The sequence below is a fragment of the Cryptotermes secundus genome, unplaced genomic scaffold, assembly GCF_002891405.2.
Source record: "Cryptotermes secundus unplaced genomic scaffold, Csec_1.0 scaffold75, whole genome shotgun sequence".
In the NCBI taxonomy this organism is placed as follows: domain Eukaryota; kingdom Metazoa; phylum Arthropoda; class Insecta; order Blattodea; family Kalotermitidae; genus Cryptotermes; species Cryptotermes secundus.
The window spans coordinates 419,250-439,407 of record NW_019737390.1 but is presented as its reverse complement, the minus strand read 5'-3'; the positions used below and the strand labels follow the sequence as shown (position 1 = coordinate 439,407).

At 41.5% G+C, this 20,158-nt stretch overlaps 1 protein-coding gene across 1 annotated transcript; it reads right to left on the bottom strand.

The window, feature by feature from the left end:
• Positions 1 to 4,282: 4,282 nt before the first annotated feature.
• On the bottom strand, positions 4,283 to 19,899 carry LOC111870254 (elongation of very long chain fatty acids protein 7-like). The gene is made up of 8 exons (XM_023862371.2): positions 19,816 to 19,899; positions 16,323 to 16,417; positions 14,575 to 14,765; positions 13,421 to 13,501; positions 12,843 to 12,899; positions 10,951 to 11,056; positions 8,687 to 8,823; positions 4,283 to 4,956 (listed from the first exon to the last, which is right to left on the bottom strand). The coding sequence occupies exons 2-8, from the start codon at positions 16,381 to 16,383 to the stop codon at positions 4,795 to 4,797; spliced, it is 795 nt and encodes a 264-aa protein (XP_023718139.1). The 5' UTR covers positions 16,384 to 16,417; positions 19,816 to 19,899; the 3' UTR covers positions 4,283 to 4,794.
• Positions 19,900 to 20,158: the final 259 nt, after the last annotated feature.

Here is a 20,158-nt window from a genome sequence, read left to right as displayed (position 1 = left end):
TGGGGAGAACAGCCCTGTGCTCCTTGTAGGAACGACACACTTTAGCAAGTAGTACACGTTTTCTCTTGTTCATCGTGAGTGATTGAACATCTTTCCTAGAGGGCATTGGTTTTACCGTCAATTCTCCTTCACGGCCTTTCCGACGACTGATATGAAAGCGGTTCTCCAATAAGCTGAGGGCAACAGCTACCGTATTCAGCAGAGGAAGACTGGACACTTGTCTTGCGTCATAGAAAGCGGGAATATTTATTATGAAAACATTCACTTGTCATATGTTACAATAATGTTTTCTTTTCTCGTTATAAAAATGTAAGGTTACATTCACACCTTTTATACCTTTCTTCTTAAAAAGAAACAAGAATGGAGCATATGTGCCTGTTCAAGAGACTTTTCTCTTCTACTCCGTGTTAAGACCGGTTTCAGCCTATGTTCTTATCCCATTGTTAGAGCCGGTCCTTTCCCAGAGGGAGTGTAAAGCGGCCTAGGTGTGAAGCTCACCACATGGATGGAGCTATAGTTGAACTCTCTCACGCCTCTTTATAGCGTGGTGCTTAGTTGGCTAACGACACGGGCTACTTTGCCTAAGATCTTATATTTACTTGCCTGCTTAAAATATTTGGTCCTAAGAAGAATAAAGTAATAGGGCCCTGGAAAATATTACGAAATGAGGAGTTTCAAATTTGTACTCCACGCCAAATAACCTTAGAATAGTCAAATAAAACATGGGCCGAGCACGTTCACGTATGAAAGAGAAGAGAAATGAGTATGAAGTTTAGTACGGAAAACACGAAAGAAAGAAGTAATTTGCAATACACAGGCATAGATGGAAGGGTAGTATTAAAATGAGTCTTGAGGACATACAGAATTCTTTTGGCTCATAATAGGCATCGGTGGTGGGCTGTTGTGAACATGAGAGATTTGAGGTTTTAAAGTCTGTAACTGTGAAGAATGCCGTCTTCTGGTATGTGATGCTGTGTAGATCTTGTGTGAACCGACGTTTCACAGGAACGTGTCGCCTCCATCTTCAGGGTAGAAAATCCGCGAACGACGAACCATCGTGAGCAGGTAGCTGCAGACTGAGTCACCAGTCGAAAGCATCCAGCTATTATAAGATCATAAAGGGAGGGAGAGTGGGCCACGTGGGAAATCAATAGAGAGGAGAGGGGAAGTGTCTGTGGAGATGGACCAGCAGGTAGCAGGCCAGAGCCGGATTAGGACCGTGTCGGGTACCCAGCGGGCATTGTTTGCTCTCTGTTTATGTTGTCCTGTGTTTAGGTAGCGGCCTTGTGACGAAGTAATCACCCGTCAAAGGGGGTCCTACCGTCTGTAAAATGATAATGAAACTGAGAAGTCAGACCAATGCTCCAAAGTGAGAGCAAGAGGAGAGATGCAAGTTGACGGCATCCGAAACTGATGCGTTTATTGAGCTTTATAAAGCACACTCAGCAGCGATTCTGCATCGGGGCCTTCTTAAGGGACCTCCAAGGGTTCGATATATTAAATTATGACCTAAGGAAGATTTCTTTCTTCATAGTCACCGTTGTGAGAACAAAGACTCCAACTCAGGTATAATACACACGAATTTAAAATATGACGTATGAGATAATAGGTTTTAACAAGTTTTAAATACATAAACTTTATTATTATATTATTTTTACCAGCAAACTGGACTTAACTTTGAGGAAGAAACTAGTGAAATGCTACATTTGGAGCATAGCTCTGTATGGGGCTGAAACATGGACACTTAGGGCAATAGATCAGAAACATCTGGAAAGCTTCGAAATGTGGTGTTGGAGAAGAATGGAGAAGATCAGTTGGACCGATTATGTGAGAAATGAAGAAGTGTTAATTAGAGTCAGTGAGCAGAGGAATATCCTACACGAAATAAGAAAACGGAAGGCTAATTGGATTGGTCATATCTTACGCGGTAACTGCCTTCTAAAAGAAGTTATTGAAGGAAAGATAGAGGGGCGGATAGAAGTGTCCAGAAGACGAGGAAGAAGACGTAAGAAGATGCTGGATGACCTTGGGGACAGAAGAGGATAATTTCATTTGAAGGAGAAAGCTCTAGATCGCATCAAGTGGAGGAATTATTTTGGAAGAGACTGTGGACCTATCGTCTGACAGATTACAGATGAATGAATGAAATGAATGAAGGACATATACAAATTTAATATTATTTGTAAATGGACATATAAAGGCAAGCAGTGAAATAGTTGACGGATCGACACACCTGAAGATGGCAGCATACTGCCGAGACATGTAGTGTAGAAGTGGTAAATGGGATTGTATGCACTCGAAGACTGTTAATATATGCACATTATGAATATGAATCAGTGCAACAGGACGCTAAAATACAACACAGTATTCTCTTAATAAACAAACAACAAACTTCCTGGCTTTAGTCGGCAAGCGAACTATACCGACCGAGCGACCGTCGCTTGTCGACGAATTTAATGCCAACTTTAGCGGACAGAGGGTGTCGCGTGGTCAGCGCAACGAAACCCCACGGCCGTTAATTACGGTTTTCTAAACTGGAGCCGCTATTTCCTTGAAATAGCTCCTCAATTATCCTCACGAGGCTGAGTGGACCCTGTTCGTATTCTCTTAATAATCAATAATATTCATACAGAAGTCGCCGAAGTCTGCTACCTGACACGTGGTCATGTGGAAGGAGAGCGCTTGCTGAAGCCGGATTTGGGTTAAGTACCGCAAATCCCACTGACATAAAGAGTTTGGAACTGCACTTACGTACTTTGCTTTCTTCACCATTCGCATTAATGCAGACATCCACAGAGCTTGACACTCTGAAGGGTTGAAAATGTTGCAAACCTTTCCTTTTAGAGTTGCAGGCAAGGGAAGCATTGGTTGCTTCTCCAGTCTTCACTTTTATACTTACATCGACCTGGCTGTTATTACATCGCCGTTAGTATACCAGTAAATAAACCAATATTACTGTATTAGCATTATTATTAGTCTGTGTTTGCAAATGTTAACACACAACAGGATGCATGCGTGTGCACATAAGCTGGAGCAATTTGATTGGTAATTACCGGGAAGAGTCTACATAGGTTTACTCCGAAACCCAAGTAATATATTATTTTGGTTAAAGGTCAAAAGGAAAAACTATCCCTGTAACAGGCCGTGGAGGCCCATAGGGTTGTGAGATGTTGAGGTTCCCACATTTTCTCTAGACAATCGGCTCAGAGATGGCTGTAAGTTTGTCGACTTTAGGCCCCGGCCGCACTTTATCCCCAGGAAGAATCCTGGTACTCATATCTGTTTGTGGTTGAGTCGACCCCAGGGCCATACTGCGGCTGGAAGGATTAGATAAATTTATATAATCCAGTGACCCCGTCGGGAATAGATCCGGCTAATTTCCGTCTTGTGGCATAGTGCTTTAACCAAGTACTCTACCGTGTGCCCCCATACTAAGTTGACAAATCATATAAAATGATGTAAACGCCCATAAATTATGAAAATTGCGGCAATATTACGTCGGATATTTTTCAGTGCATAGTATCTGTATTTCTACAATTGGCTCCATGCTTTTCGTCAGGCGACTTTTCTTCATAGTGACATATTTACTGTCAGTTCTTCATTTTAAGATTAATAACGACTGTTGGAACGCAACCCCGAACCTTTCAAAATTAGGCAGTTAGCCTGTTATCCTATGCGACCTCCTTCCTGTTTCTGTGTCTGTGAACCCCCTCCCATCGCTGCTAGGCAACAGGATATCTTCTTCGACTTGAGGAGGGATCGGCCTTTCTGTATAGGTGCTTTTACTGAGAACTTCTGGCTTTATCAATAGCAGGACGCGCCGTAGCTCAAGCGGTTAGTCGCTGGCTTCCCACTGCGGAGGCCCGGGTTCGATTCTGGGTATGGTCAAGTGGGATTCGTGGTGGAAAAAGTGGCTCTGGGGCAGGTTTTCTCCGAGTACTTCGGTTTCCCCTGCCAGTCTTCATTCCACCAATTGGTCCACAATCACCCTCACCTATCATCTGGGGCTGGTACATTAGACCAGAAGTGGCTGCAGTACAAGCGACTTATTCCCACCCCACTAGCAATAAAAATACTTATTGTAGTAGTACGGCAATCTACAGCTAACTTATAACTTATGAATCAGTTCGCCAATTTAAATAAGTTCTGTACGAATGTCATGTCTTTATAAGTCACTTTATCTCCACTCACCGCACCTTGAAAATGGCAGAGTCTGAACTTCTCAGATTGAACAATCTTCACTTAAAGTGTAATACTGAATTTTAGTATGAAAAAAGGCACCTAAAAGATAAGAAACTTTGTTTTATCAGTTTTAATACAGTTAATTACAAAATGTGGCCAACCTACATATGCATTTACTTCTCGATCAGATTCGAGAAGTTATAGACAAAACTACAAACTATATTTGAACAGTACATTCTAAAATTAAAATAACCAACATGTACAAGGCCAGGACTTATGAAATATTAAAAAAAATTGGTATTAGAAATATGTACTGGTTTAAAATTTATAAAGAAAATAACTTAAGTTACTTTAATTTTTTCAGTTTACAAATTTGGCCTGTAGATCTAAATGACAGCTCTAGTTCACTGTACGATTCACTGGCTACAATCTTAGTGCGGCTCTAAACAACTCAGCATTTGACATAAGATAATTACATAATCCGTGAAATTATCACATTTCTTCAATTCTCTTGTGATATTTCCACAAATTGCTTCAATTTCATCTCGATGTGGGGGTCGCTCAATCCTGACAGCGAAGACGGCAATGGCGCGATTGGCTGTGCAGTGCAGGTTACTCGGTCTTTTTCCTGTACGCCTTCTTGTAGAAGTCCCAGAAGAGAAGGAACATGAAGGAGTACTGAAACGCCATAAATCCTGCGATGGCTCTCGGGTAGTCGCAGTTCTTAATGAACAGCACTGGAGCGGCGTGCAGTGCCACTAACAGGAACTGGGCCTGCAACAAGGTTCAAATGACAGAAATGATAATGTAAACAGTGAATTTTGGGAGTGAAGCTTGCTGTGATCATATCCCTGTCTGACGTGTCCCTGTACATGAACACAAATCCTTTCTGTTTAAAAGGAGTGCTAAAAGATATTCAGTCTCCGACACTATGTACCGTAATTACAATAGTATTTCAAATAAATTTAATTATTAACAAGAAAATTGTGATATATAAGTCCATAAAATAAAACAAGGTAAATAAATAAACAAATCAGTGACTCATAAATGGAGAAGAAATTTCCGCACTGTTAAAGGAAGACAATTCTCATTGGTCCTTGAGCTTTCGAAGCCTCTAGATATTTTTTCATTGGACATATGTGCCAAATGCTTCTAAGCATTATATTGTGACTAAATAATTCGACATCCTTGTCTGAGGAAAAAGAAAGGTGTTCAAGTTATAGCAAACATATTTTTCCCCATACAATTTTCTGTTCAAAGATAATGAAATATGTTATTTTTTTTTAGAAACGAATGATGTCCAGTATACCAGGGTAATCTTTCTCAGAATGAAGAGTAATTTTTGCATTTGGGTTGCCCTTGGGCTCATAACCTCACAGTTTCGTGTGCTTTATTGAGTCCAATTGTTTCCATGCTTATCTTAAGTAAGAAGGCCTGAAAAACAAATTCCTTTACACGCACGATCTCCTGTAAGGAACAGAGTCTTGTTGTGCCTTAGTCGTCTTCAAGGTTACAATGAACTCCCGTCGGAACATACTGGCCAAATCCTGGCTGGAGGATGCCAAGGATGCTCCCTAGCTTGCTCTTTCCCGGGTTTAGCCTACTACCATTTTCATGTGTCACCCTGCGTTCTATGCTAGTCTCTTTCATTTTCCTAGCTGACCCCCTTTACATCTTCCCCACAACCAAAATACCCTTTTTTTTATTGCTAGTGGGGTGGGACTAAGTGCCTTGTTCTGCGGCCACTTCTGGTCTATTGTACCAGCCCCAGATGATAGGTTAGGGTGATTGTGGAGCAATGGTGGAATGAAGATTGTCAGGGGAAACCGATGTACTCGGAGAAACCCTGCCCCCACTTTGTCGACTACAAATCCCACTTGACGAGACCTGGGATCGAACCCGGGCCGCGGCGGTGGGAAGCCAGCGACTAACCGATTGAGCTATGGCGCGGCCCAACATACACGAAGTCTGCACATGCCTGTTTGTGCTTATCACAGCAATTTTTCCTTCCGAAGGTTATTTGTTTCGTTGATATTACTGTCAATTTCGGTTATTTACACTCTTATCTCACCAACAGGCTTTTTTCCTATTTTCGCTTTCTCGGTGCTGTCTCTACTTCTTTCAAGGAGAAGCGTGCGTATTGGGGAGACCTTGTTCGCAGTTTACTCGCAGTTTACACATTCAGATATCCGATCTCAAACTGTGTCGCATATCGCGTAAATGAAATCGTACGCCTATGCTTGACATATCTGTTAGCGTTACTGCTGCGACACGATGGCTGAAATCCGAAATAGAGGACCCAAAAAGGAATCCATTGGTAGGCAACGGCAGGTTAATATTTCCATTGCGACGTAAACACGATCCTGTTTCAATAATGAGGCAATCGCTGGGCAAAATCTCTCTTAACAGGTCATTCAACAACAAATGAGTTCATGGACGCAATGTTTTCTATGCGTCCGGGCCGAGTTTATATAACGAAGACACCAGTCAAATTGACGGACATAGGCGATCTGAAGGCTCTCAGAGCCATCAGAAAATAAAATATAATCATGAGTCCCATGGAACTCGGGAATCAAGGATCATTGTGCTGGCGATGACTAACAGCAATTTGCCAGTCAGTCAGTCAGTCAGTCAGTCAATCATGATCCTGAAGTCGGAGGTCGGAACTGGACGCTACCATTCGGGAGTAGAGTTGCATTGTTAGACGCCGTTACCAAGCAAAAACTAATGGAGACAGAGAAGATATAGCGTCTGCTATAGTGATTAGTATAGTGTGTAGATTAGTGAAAGCTTTATAATTATGTGTAATTAGAGTTATAATCGTTGAATAAATGCAGTTATCAATCCAAAGCTCGCGCGTGTCTAGTCCCTAAAACGTGACAATAAAATTATATCCGAGATGGACATGTCAATAAACTTGTATCTTACTTTTCGCATGCCTTCAGTTATTAGAGACATAAGCCTGCATACAAACTTCTTAGAGACATCTGGGGAGCAACCCCGCTATATCCCGCCTCTCGGCTCTCAGAGCTGTTTCGTATGGACGGAGTTCTCGAGGCCATAGATCCCTGTTGTAAAACGTCCCAAGGTCCCTCCCGTGCTCATAACCTTCCTCACAGAGACAAGAATATTCCACTGTCCATCGCACTCGTTTATGATCACAGAACACTTTCGCAACTGTCTGGAGAGAAACTATGATAATTCTTATTTCGAGGTACGTAGGGATCGCTGTCTCGCTACATATCGTGGGCTTAGTAGTCATATAGTTGTTTTCAAACCGTCCAGATGTCTGAATTTTGTAGAGCAGAAATCTTCTTTTGAATGCTGAGTGTGGGTCATAACGCTACAGGCCCCTTCTTAACCACCTTTCCGCCCTGGATCACAATACACACATTTCTTCTTTCATAGATCATCACCTTGTCGCTGTCTTCTTAGACTTGGGACAAATGACAACACGTGGCGATATGGTACCCTATTGTACCCTCCACCGGTGCAATTTTATAGGTCGGTTACATTTCTCTCCTTCGAAATTTCGCGTAGGTTTTTATTTCCGTGTTCTTTTATATCTGCATTACGTTGCATTCCTCGGGTCCGAAGTTAGTTCAATGGCTGTGGGAAGTGGAATATGTCAAACTCTTATAAATATAAAAACGAGTACAGTACAACTGAAGTCTTCACACAGAAACACAGTGGTCACACATAAGGAAATATAAAAATAAGTCCACATACATATATCAGGACTCTCAACTTAAGCTATTTGTACAACCTTTAAGTAGATAAGTAATTTTTAGACAATAATTATTCATGAACCGACAAGAATGGGTGTGTGTTTATCTTGGAACTGTCTTATCAGCAATGTATGTCACAAGGACGTGTTTCAAGTGCTGCCCTTTTACAGTCGCCTTCACGGTTCGTCAGTCTATGCTTACAATTCACAACCTCGACCCAGTCTGCTCCATAACAGCAGTGCTTTGCCGATTGCGACAGCTGTGAAGTTTCCATATCCGATTCTTGCCAATAACCTCTCTTGAGACAGTTCAGCCTTAATGCTGATGGTCGTCACTTCGTGCCCCGTGCGTGTGGATTGCACTACTCCAGCTGCCTTCCGGTTCTGGCTCTATGAACCCTAGTAGCTTGTTCCGACGTTACCCTGCTCCCATTCTGTCTTCCTCCAAAGCAACGCTGCCTCTATGGTTCTGAATGAAGTAGGATCGTTTCTGAATCACTCTTTGGTTTCCTTTTCTGAAATATATCCTTTTCTCCCTTTCATATTTGTAGTAAATAATCGATCAAAATTTCGTGGGGTGGGAGCATTTGGTTCTCCATCATCATAATCACCCGGGGCAAGCTACAATAGGCCAATCAGTGGCCGCCGTGCCGAGGTGACCCAATTGGACTCCACCCCCACTAAGTGAATAAAAAAAGTCGAAAGTGAGTGTATTCGCTGAAATTTCTTTCAGCAGACTAAGAACGCGGCATGTAGAATATGAGGAGACTGACTTACCATTTGCAGCTGAGTCACATATTTCTTCCACCAGATGTTCTTCTTGTATTCTGGCCAAGTGTTTGTTACGAAGTAGTAGGTATACATAACAACATGTACGATGGAGTTGACAGTTCCAAGAAATGTCCCGTGTCCTCCTAGAATTCAAGAGATTCTTGACTTTACATTTCATACAGGAGTCAAAATTGTGAAACAAGGAAAAGATTAAACATTTGTGGAGCTTATTTCCAAAATGTACCGAATCAAATTCATTCGAAAAATTTATTTATATGTGGCAGCACTTGGTCACGTCATTTGCAAACACCGTGGTATTCACTAGGTAGTAAACTAGAGTGACCATATTTCAATAAATAAAGTATAGAAGGGGTATGTATTTTGTATTGTCACATGGAAGGGGTACGCGTGACGAAAATGACGGCTTGTAGATTGGCTGAATGGATTTATAGATGTTGATTTACATTTACACATATGGAATAACATCTCCGGCTGCATTCTCAATTCTCACATGACTACTTCCTCTTGTATGGTCTGACCTCCCTTCACAGCTTCCGGAGAACCGAATATAGATCATAGCCTCCAAAGCTTCCGGTACTGCTCTTCATGAATGCGTTTGGAAACGTGCATGATCCCTTGCCTAACAAAATTACTAGTTCCTTCTGTGGCTCCACTATTCCGGCTTTTAGCTCGTTTTATCGAGCCGTTGCTTAGCAATGCGTTACCGATATTTTTGTATATTATCTTCTGCAGCCGCACGTTTCCAATTGATGCTGAAGAAGGGAAGATATTTCGTATTTCTGGGACGAACAAATTTCTTGCAGTAAATTGGGATTATTATTTCATTTCTAAAAATGAAATAGAAGGGGGCATGCGGTAGCGTAGTTGGTTGAGGCACTATGCTACAAGCAGGAAGGTCGCCGGTGCAAGTCCTGATGAGGTCATTGGATTTTTTCAATTGACCTAATCCTTCCAGCCGCACTATGGCGCTGGGGTTGACTTAGCCTCTAACAGAAATGAGTGCCAGGACTATTCTTGGGGGTAAAGGGCGGCCGGCGCGTAGGGCTGACAACTTTGCTGCCATCTATGAGCCGATTGTCTAGAAAATGTGGGAACTTCAACATCTCACAACCTTATGGGCCTCCACGGCCTCTTACAGAGATACCTTTACTTCTACTTTTAAATGCAATAGAAACATTTTATAAAAGTAATGAACTTCTTTGGCGAATTGCTCATTGCTATAGCAACCTTCAAAATACGGTAGCAGTGATAAAAACTTTGGGATGCGAAAATGTGCAAGAGATGAGCTGACTACGACAGAGACTACGGGTAATTTCTTACCCAGATAGCAAAGCCGTTGTACGGCGAGTAACGGCGGTCGTTATATCTATCTATCTATCTATCTACCTACCTACCTACCTATCTATCTATCTATCTATCTATCTATCTATCTATCTATCCTTATTCCTGCTGCTCCCATCTGGAGCACGGGGCACCCGCGAAACGCTACGTTTCACTTCAGTTTCTTAACCCCAGAGAGTCGGTAGGACTCCTTGGAAGGGGAATCAGCCCGTAACAATGCCGCTTTCTACGTAGGACGACACAAACACAGAATAAAGGCACGTACAGATATCTATGCTTTGAATGTGATTTGAACCCACGATCCCAGTGTTCGAGAGGGCGAAGATATTTCATGCAAATACATTTTTCACGCAGCCGGAGAGAGATATTAAATTATGTATAAATCAAATTTATGTATCTTCTGTTCAGAAATCTGTCATAACATACAATTCAGAACTTCGCAACGCCAATGTTGCCACCATGCATAGTTTACTTTACGTTGCTGGTAATAGGCATGATAATTGAGTGGTTTAGGTACAGTAATGTTAAATTGAATAGTCATAAAATGTCCCATTTTTTTAAATTGATTGTTATGGACACTCACACATTCAGAGAAACCAATCTTTGTCATTATATACGTGTATAAGGGAATGTTCAGAAATAGAACACATAATTAGCTTATTACTGCGTATTTTCCTCAAAATTTCTAAATTAGTAGCGACTGAAGCGGAGCTTGTTCAAGATTATATTCTGATTATCAAAATTGCGCTATACGATTGTTTTCTTTTGTTTCGTCCTTTAGAACAAATATGTTTTGTTTTAATTTCTGAGGTTACAAATTAAAACAATGGCTTTACTTTCTTCTCCAGATGTGTATAAGTATTTGATTGCTTCGTGAAAATGGCGGCTGTGAATTAAAGCTTACTTACCTGGTAAGAATTTCATGATGACCCAGGTACCAAGGAAGACACCCACGTGGTGATACACATGCAAAAATGACACTTGATTATCTCTCTTTCGTAGCACGAAAAATACCTGCAAGAGAAATTATAATACACGAAGCACGGTCATGGATACAATTTAATTTTGTTATTTTTAGTAGTCCTGTAGTCCGCAAATGAACTATACCGACCGAGCGACCGCCATTTTTCGACGGAGTTAGTACCAACGTTTGCATATAGAGGGTGTCACGTGATCAGCACAACGGATCCTCACGGTAGTTAATCCTGATTTTCTAGACCGGAGCCGCTATTTCCTTAAAATAGCTCATCAATTATCCTCACGAGGTTGACTGGACCCCGTTCCAGACCCACTACTTCTCAGAAAATCTGGTAGCGCCGGGAATCGAAACCGGGACCTCTGGATCTGGAGCCAGGAACTCTGACCTCTAAAAGTGTACTACATATTTCAGCCTTTCGGCTATCATATTTTAATTCATCCGCTTTCTGTTTACATGGAGTGAAACGTGTTATGAACTGTTAGCGCATAGTATATGTAAATAAAACTGTGTTTTTTGGAAGTCGAAGAATTGAATGTAATGCAACACAATATGACGGTATTATATAGAAGGTTTAGATTTGTGTGTGACCCAATCCAAACCTCGCTTGGGTGCCAGGTATCCTATCTCAGCTTTCACATACCTTATTTCGTCTCTTAAGGCGATTATGCCGAGAATACTCGGTAATATATTAAAACTATCTCCTCCCATTTTCCGGTCTAGAAATCCGAGATTCGTTGCCCTGACCACGCGACACCCTCTATCCGTTAAAGTTGGCACTAACTTCGCCGACAAGTGGCGGTCGCTCGGTCGGTATATTTCGCTTTCGGACTAAAACCACGGAGCTTGTTTGTTTTTTTCTCCTCCAATTTTATCTCCATTCGTGATTACACTACATCCCCTCTTCTCATTCTATCTTACGGAAATCTGCAGTAATTGCAGAAACATGGCTAACTAATGCAAGAGTCACCTAATGAAAGGCTAGTAACCAGAAGGAAGGCCAGTCACGGTAGCCGAGCGGTCTAAGGCATGCATTGTCTTCGCTCGCTTGGAAGCCGGGTTCGTGGGTTCGAATCCTACTCAGGGCATGGATGTTTGTGTGCGTTTTTCTGTGTTTGTGTACAGGTAGAGGCCTTGCGACGAGCTGATCACCCACCCAAGGAGTCCTACCGAATGTGTAAGGTCTAGAAAAACCGAAGTGAACGGAGAAGTAGGCCTATATGAAAAAAACCGCCACTAACGCCAATAAGAGCTTCTAATATTGCAAAACTTCTGCTTGCACTGAAGATAATCAGATCTGTATAGGGTATTTCGACGTTGCCGTCGTCTACAGCGCCTTTGAAAGTGTGACTTAAAATTATTTAACTCCATGCTTCAAAACGACTATTATGTCAACTAAGTGTTCAGTTCTTTTTTTTTTATTGCTAGTGGGGTGGGACTAAGTCCCTTGTACTGAGGCCACTTCTGGCCTATTGTACCAGCCCCAGATGATAGCTGAGGGTGATTGTGGAGCAATTGGTGGACTGGAGATTGACAGGGGAAACCGAAGTACTTGGAGAAAACCCGCCCCAGCACCACTTTGTCCACCACAAATCCCAATTGACCAGACCCGGGATCGAACCCTTGCCCCCGCGGTGGGAAGCCAGCGACTAACCGCTTGAGCTATGGCGCGGCCAAAATGTTTAGTTTACTCTAGGTAAAAGGATGCCTCATTTAGGGTAAAGGGCGAGAGTTTGATTTCCGTGGAAAGCGTGGGAATAACTTATTTTGAAGTTTAAATTGGAACATGATCAGGTATGTTTCGGAGAAATGTAACTTACTTACCGTATCCAGAAGGTCGAACAACTTAACCAGAAGATAAGTATATACTGTCTTCATGTCCTGGAACACAGACATGAGAAGCGCGAGATGTTACTTGTGTGCATTGTTGTACAGTCTCATTGTTTTAGTATTCATACCATTTGACCAAGGTTAGAACAAAGTGAGTTAAATTAAATAGAAATACATTTGGTGTGATCTGCATATTAGGAGCCGGGATAGCGCAGTCGGTATAGCGACTGGCTACGGGCTGGACGACCATGAGGTTGGAGTACATGTCCTAGTAGGGTGAAGAATTTTCTCTTCTCCACGTCGTCCAGACCGCCTCTGGGGTCCACCCAAACTCCTAGGCAATGGGTACCAGAGGCTCTTCCCCGAGTGTAAAGCAGCTGGTGCGTCAAGATGACCATCATTTCCACCTTACCCGAGATCAAGAAAATGTAGATCTATAAATCCACTCCCCCATACGCCTTCGTAACGTATTGCTTTGTTAGTTAAAAACAAGGACAAATTCGAGTGTCATAATACTTAGCGTGACTGCTGTGTGGTAAGCTGTTTGTCGTGAATGAAGTGCCATGACTTACCAAGTAAGCTTGCAGAGAGTTCGAGTAGTCTACCGGCTCACAGAACCACCTGTATCTGCGCGCCCATCCCACTGTCAAGGACTGTAACAGGAGGAAACTGCAGTATTGTGGAAAACATTTACCAAATTTCTATAAACGTAAAAGATAGCGGCTGTTTATATGCCACTTCTTTCAAAATATACTCGTACAACAGCTGCTCGGTCTCTTCATCTGTAAAATGCAATATACTATTAAAAACGCTGTCCGTGTTCTGACCTTTAAATCCCTAAATCTTTGGCTTTTACCAATAAAATCTTCTTACTTGCATTTATCGCTTCTACAATGGCGTGTCACAGGAAAACATATAATAAAGAAGTAGAGCTATCCCTGTAATAGTCCGTGAAGGCCCATAGGATTGTGATACGTTGAGGTTCCCACATTGTCTAGACAGTCGGCTCAAAGATGGCGGTAAGGTTGTCAGCCTTACGCGCCGGCCGCGTTTTACTCCCCAGGAAGATTCCTGGTACTCATTTCTGTTAGATGTTTAGTCGACCCCAGGACCATAGTGCGGCTTGTAGGATTAGGTCAATTGAAAAAATCCAATGACCTCATATGGACTTGAACCCGCGACCTTCCGGCTTGTAGCATAGACCCTCAACCAACTACGCTACAGCGTGAATTACAAAAAAACTTGTGACTTGATTTGTGTCCTTCCGTCTTTCATTATTACTTACTACGTTTCTTGTCTGACATGAACCCCACTCATTCTATGTTTATCTAGCTTATTATTTTGTTATCCTAACCATCGATACCCGGTCTAGGTACCGAGCCTGAAGAATATGAACCTGTGTGTCTCAGTGATAAAGTTGGAGGCAAAAATGTCAAGAATTGTTTCCGAAATCATATTTTTTTCGGAAGCCTGAAACGACTCAAGAAAGAAAATAAATTCGGAAGCATATCATAGATGGGGAAAGAAAAGATTGAAACTGAATTATAGAATGGTTTTATCTGATTCAATAAAGGGCCCCTTGAAGCGAATTTTTCAAACTCAGGGACAAACAATTCGGTTCCCTGGGCATCATAATATTTACTAACAGCTAGGACTAAAATCACGGAGTTTGATTTTGTTTGATTTTATTATAAGTAACTCATGAATACAGAGTACTAATACTTACCCTTTCTGTGATGTAAGTGCATAAAATGACCTGCGCTATGTCATATATTTTAATAACCTTATCCAGTTTCATCGAAGGACGATTCTTCATTAGCCGCGGACCAAGACTCAAAACAAAATAAAGGTAGAACGCTATAATGGATAGAGGCGCCCATACAGAATTCATCAGGAACCAGTCGTCACTTCTCGTGTCTGAAACAGAAAACCCGATGTTGTATTAAGTAATTTTTATGTGCCTGATTGGTTTCTGAATATATTCAGCACATTCTGGTCTGATACACAGAGTGGAACCAACAAACCTTCAGCATGTTCTGATCTGATATGCAGAGTGAAACCAGTAATCCTTCAGCACCTTCTGGTCTGATACACAGAGTGGAACCAACAAACTTTCAGCATGTTCTGGTCTGATTAACAGAGTAGAACCAGCAATCCTTCAGCATGTTCTGTTCTGATTAACAGAGTGAAACCAGCAATCCTTCAGCACGTTCTGGTCTGATACACAGAGTGGAACCAACAAACTTTCAGCATGTTCTGGTCTGATTAACAGAGTGAAACCAGCAATCCTTCAGCACGTTCTGGTCTGATACACAGAGTGGAACCAACAAACCTTCAGCATATTCTGATCTGATATGCAGAGTGAAACCAGTAATCCTTCAGCACGTTCTGGTCTGATACACAGAGTGGAACCAACAAACCTTCAGCATATTCTGATCTGATATGCAGAGTGAAACCAGTAATCCTTCAGCACGTTCTGGTCTGATACACAGAGTGGAACCAACAAACCTTCAGCACGTTCTTGTCTGATACACAGAGAGGAACCAGCAATCCTTCAGCACGTTCTGGTCTGATACACGGAGTGGAACCAACAATCCTTCAGTACGTTCTGGTCTGATCCGCAGAGTGAAACCAACAATCCTTCAGCATGTTCTGGTCTTATTAATAGAGTGGAACCAGCAATCCTTCAGCACGTTCTGGTCTGATACACAGAGTGGAACCAGCAATCCTTCAGCACGTTCTGGTCTGATACACAAAGTGGAACCAGCAATCCTTCAGCACGTTCTGGTCTGATATACACACACTGGAACCAGCAATCCTTCAGCACGTTCTGGTCTGATACACAAAGTGGAACCAGCAGTCCTTCAAATTTTTGAAGTACATAACTGATTCCAGTCTCCATCAAAATCGCCATGCTCATGACCGCTATTAATGGATTCTTTCCCATCGTCTTGAGTGTCTTCGACGAGACGTTTCGAAAACTGGATTTATTTCTGTCAAGAAATATAATGGAGGAAAGTTCCTTCTCAGTTTGGCCCATTTCGAAAAGCTGACCTTTGGAAACCGAATGAAGTTATAAGCGTAATATATATTTTGCTAAAGTGACCCTGAACATGGTGATAGTTGTTTCTGAAGTGGTCCCTTACGCAAGAGGAACCTGTGATTTTTAAGATATATTGCTATGCAAAATGTGATCAGTCGATCAGCAAATTTTCCCGCTACATAAAGAAGAACCAGTCGTCGCTCGAAAGATAAAGCATCCCAGCAAGAAACAATATTTAATAGAAATTGCTGATATTGCCATAGCTCAAATGGTATAAACACATATGGTTAGGGCCTGCAGGATATGAAGGGTCTATGAAGTGCGCCCAAAGGACTCAAATGCATCTCCAATTGCATGATGATATATTTAATTACAGCAATAACTTCGAATTATATTTCCTGTGCATACTGGGAATGTTTTCACAACCTTACCTCTGAGATCATAGAACACGTGGCGAAAGACGTTGTAGGCTGCGTTAATTATGGCGGCCATTTCACGGCAATTGTATTGCTAATGCGTACGTGACCTGTAACAGGATGGAAAATTATATGAATTAAACTTTCCCGTTTAGGGTATTATTTGTGGAATCCAGGATATGATGTACTATATATGTTAGTAAGGATCATGAGTTACATGTACGTCTTCTGCATTTGTCTCTAAATTTACGTTCATCTACAGTCTTCCTGTAGAATTTCTTATACGAAGTGTTTGGGGATGACATATTTGGATTTAATGTCATCAAAGCAACTACAGAAATCGCGGTTGTTTATTTGAATGTTATCCATAAACTGTCCTGGAATAACTAAGAATCGTAAACATCTCAAAATGTTCAACTCTTCAGTCGATTATGAGAATCGCATTTAATTTTCTGGGTTATTGTTACCTAGAAATGAAATAATAATAAATTCCCTGGTGTTATTGTTATAAAAGCAAAGATAAAAGTAAAGGTATCCTTGTAACAGGCCGTGGAGGCCCATAAAGTTGTAAGACGTTGAGGTTCCCACATTTTCTAGATAATCTGCTCATAGATGGCGGCAAGGTTGTCAGCCTTACGCACCGGTCTCCCTTTACCCCCAAGAATATTCCTGATACTCATTTTTATTAGAGGCTGAGTCAATCCCAGGGCCATAGTGCTGATGGAAGTATTAGGTGAATTGAAAAATCCACCTCATCGGGACTTGAACCCGTGACCTTCCGGCTTGTAGCATAGTGCCTCAACCAACTACGCTACCGCGTGCCCCTTGGTGTTATTGTTATAGAGGTTTCAAATTATTTTAAAGAAACCCTGCACGCTCAGAACAATGTTCGGTATAACTTCTTTTTGATCGAAAAACCTGAAAACGATATTGGAGCTCCTGTCAAGGAATTTCCAGCGTGTTACATGTTATCTGCCACATTGAATGCTTCATGAATTCATTTAGTTTGCGGATATCTTACACCTTCTCCTTTTACACGATTTTCATCATGAACTCCAACAAACTGAGCTATATTTCAGTGAGCTCCAATAATCTGTGTGGCCGCGAAATGGGCCCCTCTTTTCTGACTCACTAATCGGGAAATGATAATTTGTGATTTGGCACACTTTATTCTAGTAAAGTTGGAAATAACCACGTTATCCAAGTTCTTTCTCTGACGAGGCTTCCTTCCACCTATGCTGTAAAGTGAACGAGTACGTCTATTGCGTTTGGGTATTTATGAAATAGGTCTTGTCCCCGGGTATAAATGCGCAACAACGATCTGTCCTCTTTCGAAATCGGGCAAGTCTCCTATTTTCCGGTTCTTTCACACGGATCGTCACTCATCACAATCATTAATGCACTGACACGTGCACTACAGAATGTAAACAGACGAATTAAAAAAATTCGGTGTTGCCAACTAAGTTCTTTCAATGTAGCCAACACATATTCTATTCCTCAAGTTCTTAGTGTTTCCATTATTTTGTGCACATTATTTTGTATGTACCTTTAATACGATTAAGAACACCGCTTCGTGAGGAATGTAATGTGCAGAAGTTGAGGAATTAACAATGAAATAAAGATATTGATTTAGCTTGGTTATCTCTTAGGTGTATTATTACTTACAAAGGGAAGCTGTACTCGTATTAAAATAAATAGACTGCGGAGTCCTAGGTAGTTTTGAAGTAGTGTCCGTCATGTAGAAGTCTTCCCAGCAGCAAGAAGTGCACACACTGCGATATACTAAAGCGGGTTATGGACTCGGCAGGGTGACTTTGCCACAGGATTCAAGGTATAGGGCCTACGTTAACAAAACTTCAGGTTTCATCATAATATCAACTTCTCGACAACTCTAGGTAAGATATTTGTGCAAGTTGAACATGGGTCTGGAAAAGGTTGTGCTTATCTTTGATCTACTTTCCTTATTTAAAAAATAAATGTAGGCTTATGAAATCACATTACTGTCTATGCGACTACATGTGTGCCATTCGTAACAACCTCTGAATGTCTGAACCAATCTTCATGAAACTTGATAATGTACATCATGGCACATGAGCGCACCTCAGCGGTGTCATTCACGAATCCCCCCTAGTGTTGCTATGCAAGGCTCTGTAAACGCTTTCCCGGGGCAACGAATACACGCAACAATAGAAAATTTGTTGCACGCGTCTTTTTCTATGCGGTCTGCGTCATATCACAGGAGGGTCTATTGCCTCGGCAATTAAGAATTGTTGGAGGCGTTATTTCCTACATGGTCCGTGTCGTATCGAAAGAAAGTAGGCTACTAGTTCTCGGAACTTCCTGTTTGATACAAATTCACTAGAATCTTATAATAGGCCTAATGAGAAAGTTTCATCCACATACGGTTACGTTCTGATTGCGCACAGGGCAAACACGGTTTCATTTCAGTTTAATTCGTCTAGCATAGTCTTCAAACGTTCTGCATATACTTATTCTAAATACAGTAGAACTTGGTTACAACGTCATCAAAGGGTCCTAAAAATAATGTCGTTATAAACGAATGTCGTTGTAACCGAAATGGGCACTTCCACAGTAGCCTTATGTTAGTCACGTAAAAATCTACCAAAAACCGAGTTAAAATGTTGCATTTTTTATGAAAAACATAGTTAAGTACAGACTAACGTAACATTAACGTGGAATTGCCCAAATGTGTAATATCAAAGACATATTACAGCGCTTTTCACTGACAATACACACCGCACTAATACTGTATATTAAAGGTAGGCCTACTCACCAAATTACAGTAGATTACATCAATTGTTGTGCCTTACTGTACCTAGATACGAGTACAGTAATCAGTTATCTTCATCTGTTTCCTCTTACTTGCCCAATACACACTTTCTAAATTACGTTCAATGTCCATATCAGAGAAATTCAGGAATGAAAATGACGTTACATACGAGGTTGATGCATTTGTGCATGTCGTACTAAGCAAGGTATAAAAACAGTTGCTTTATGAGGAATTAGTTCGTACCATTGAATATTTGACGCAATAGACAAGGTGTCGCAGAAACCGATGTTGCTATAACCAAGTTTTATTGTATTACAAAAATCTATCGCTTATCTTGACTGTTTTTTGTTGGTACTTGACGCCATGTAGACTCACTGATAGTTACCGACTTTTCGGATCATGAAGATATCAGGTTCCTTCGGAACTTTCATATTCTACATGTCACCACATCCACACAATCCAAAGCAAAACTCGACGAATCCTGATAATCGTGAACATACATGTAAGTATGTAATGACTTAATGAGATAAATGGCGCTGGGGCAGGTTTTCTCCGACTACTTCGTTTCCCCTGCCAATCTTCATTCCACCAATTGCTCCACAATCACCCTCACCTATCATCTGGGGCTGTTACAATAGGCCAGAAGTGGCCTCAGTTTAAGGGACTTAGTCCTACCCCACTAGCAATAAAAAAAAATGCAATGAGATAGCAGAGTACCTGGGAATAGTATTGGCAGGTTGCCGCGTCCTCTGTACACTGCTGCAATGACACTAGTAAAGCACACACAATGCTTATATATATCGTACGTCAATACCAGCTATGAATAATAGTGCATTTGGAAGTGATACGAAAGGCATGAGAACTGACGGAGTCTGGTGCTGGGAAGGTGTCTTGTAATTTGAACAGAACAAGCACTCGCAAGTGATGTCAGTGGCATTTTCCGTAGAAAGATTCGTCTGTTGGGTGCTCCATGTGCTATTCAACGATACTCTCTCAGCACTTGATACTGTTCGTCACCCAAGGACAGGATAGAAATGAGTTTTGTCATAGCCTATTTCAC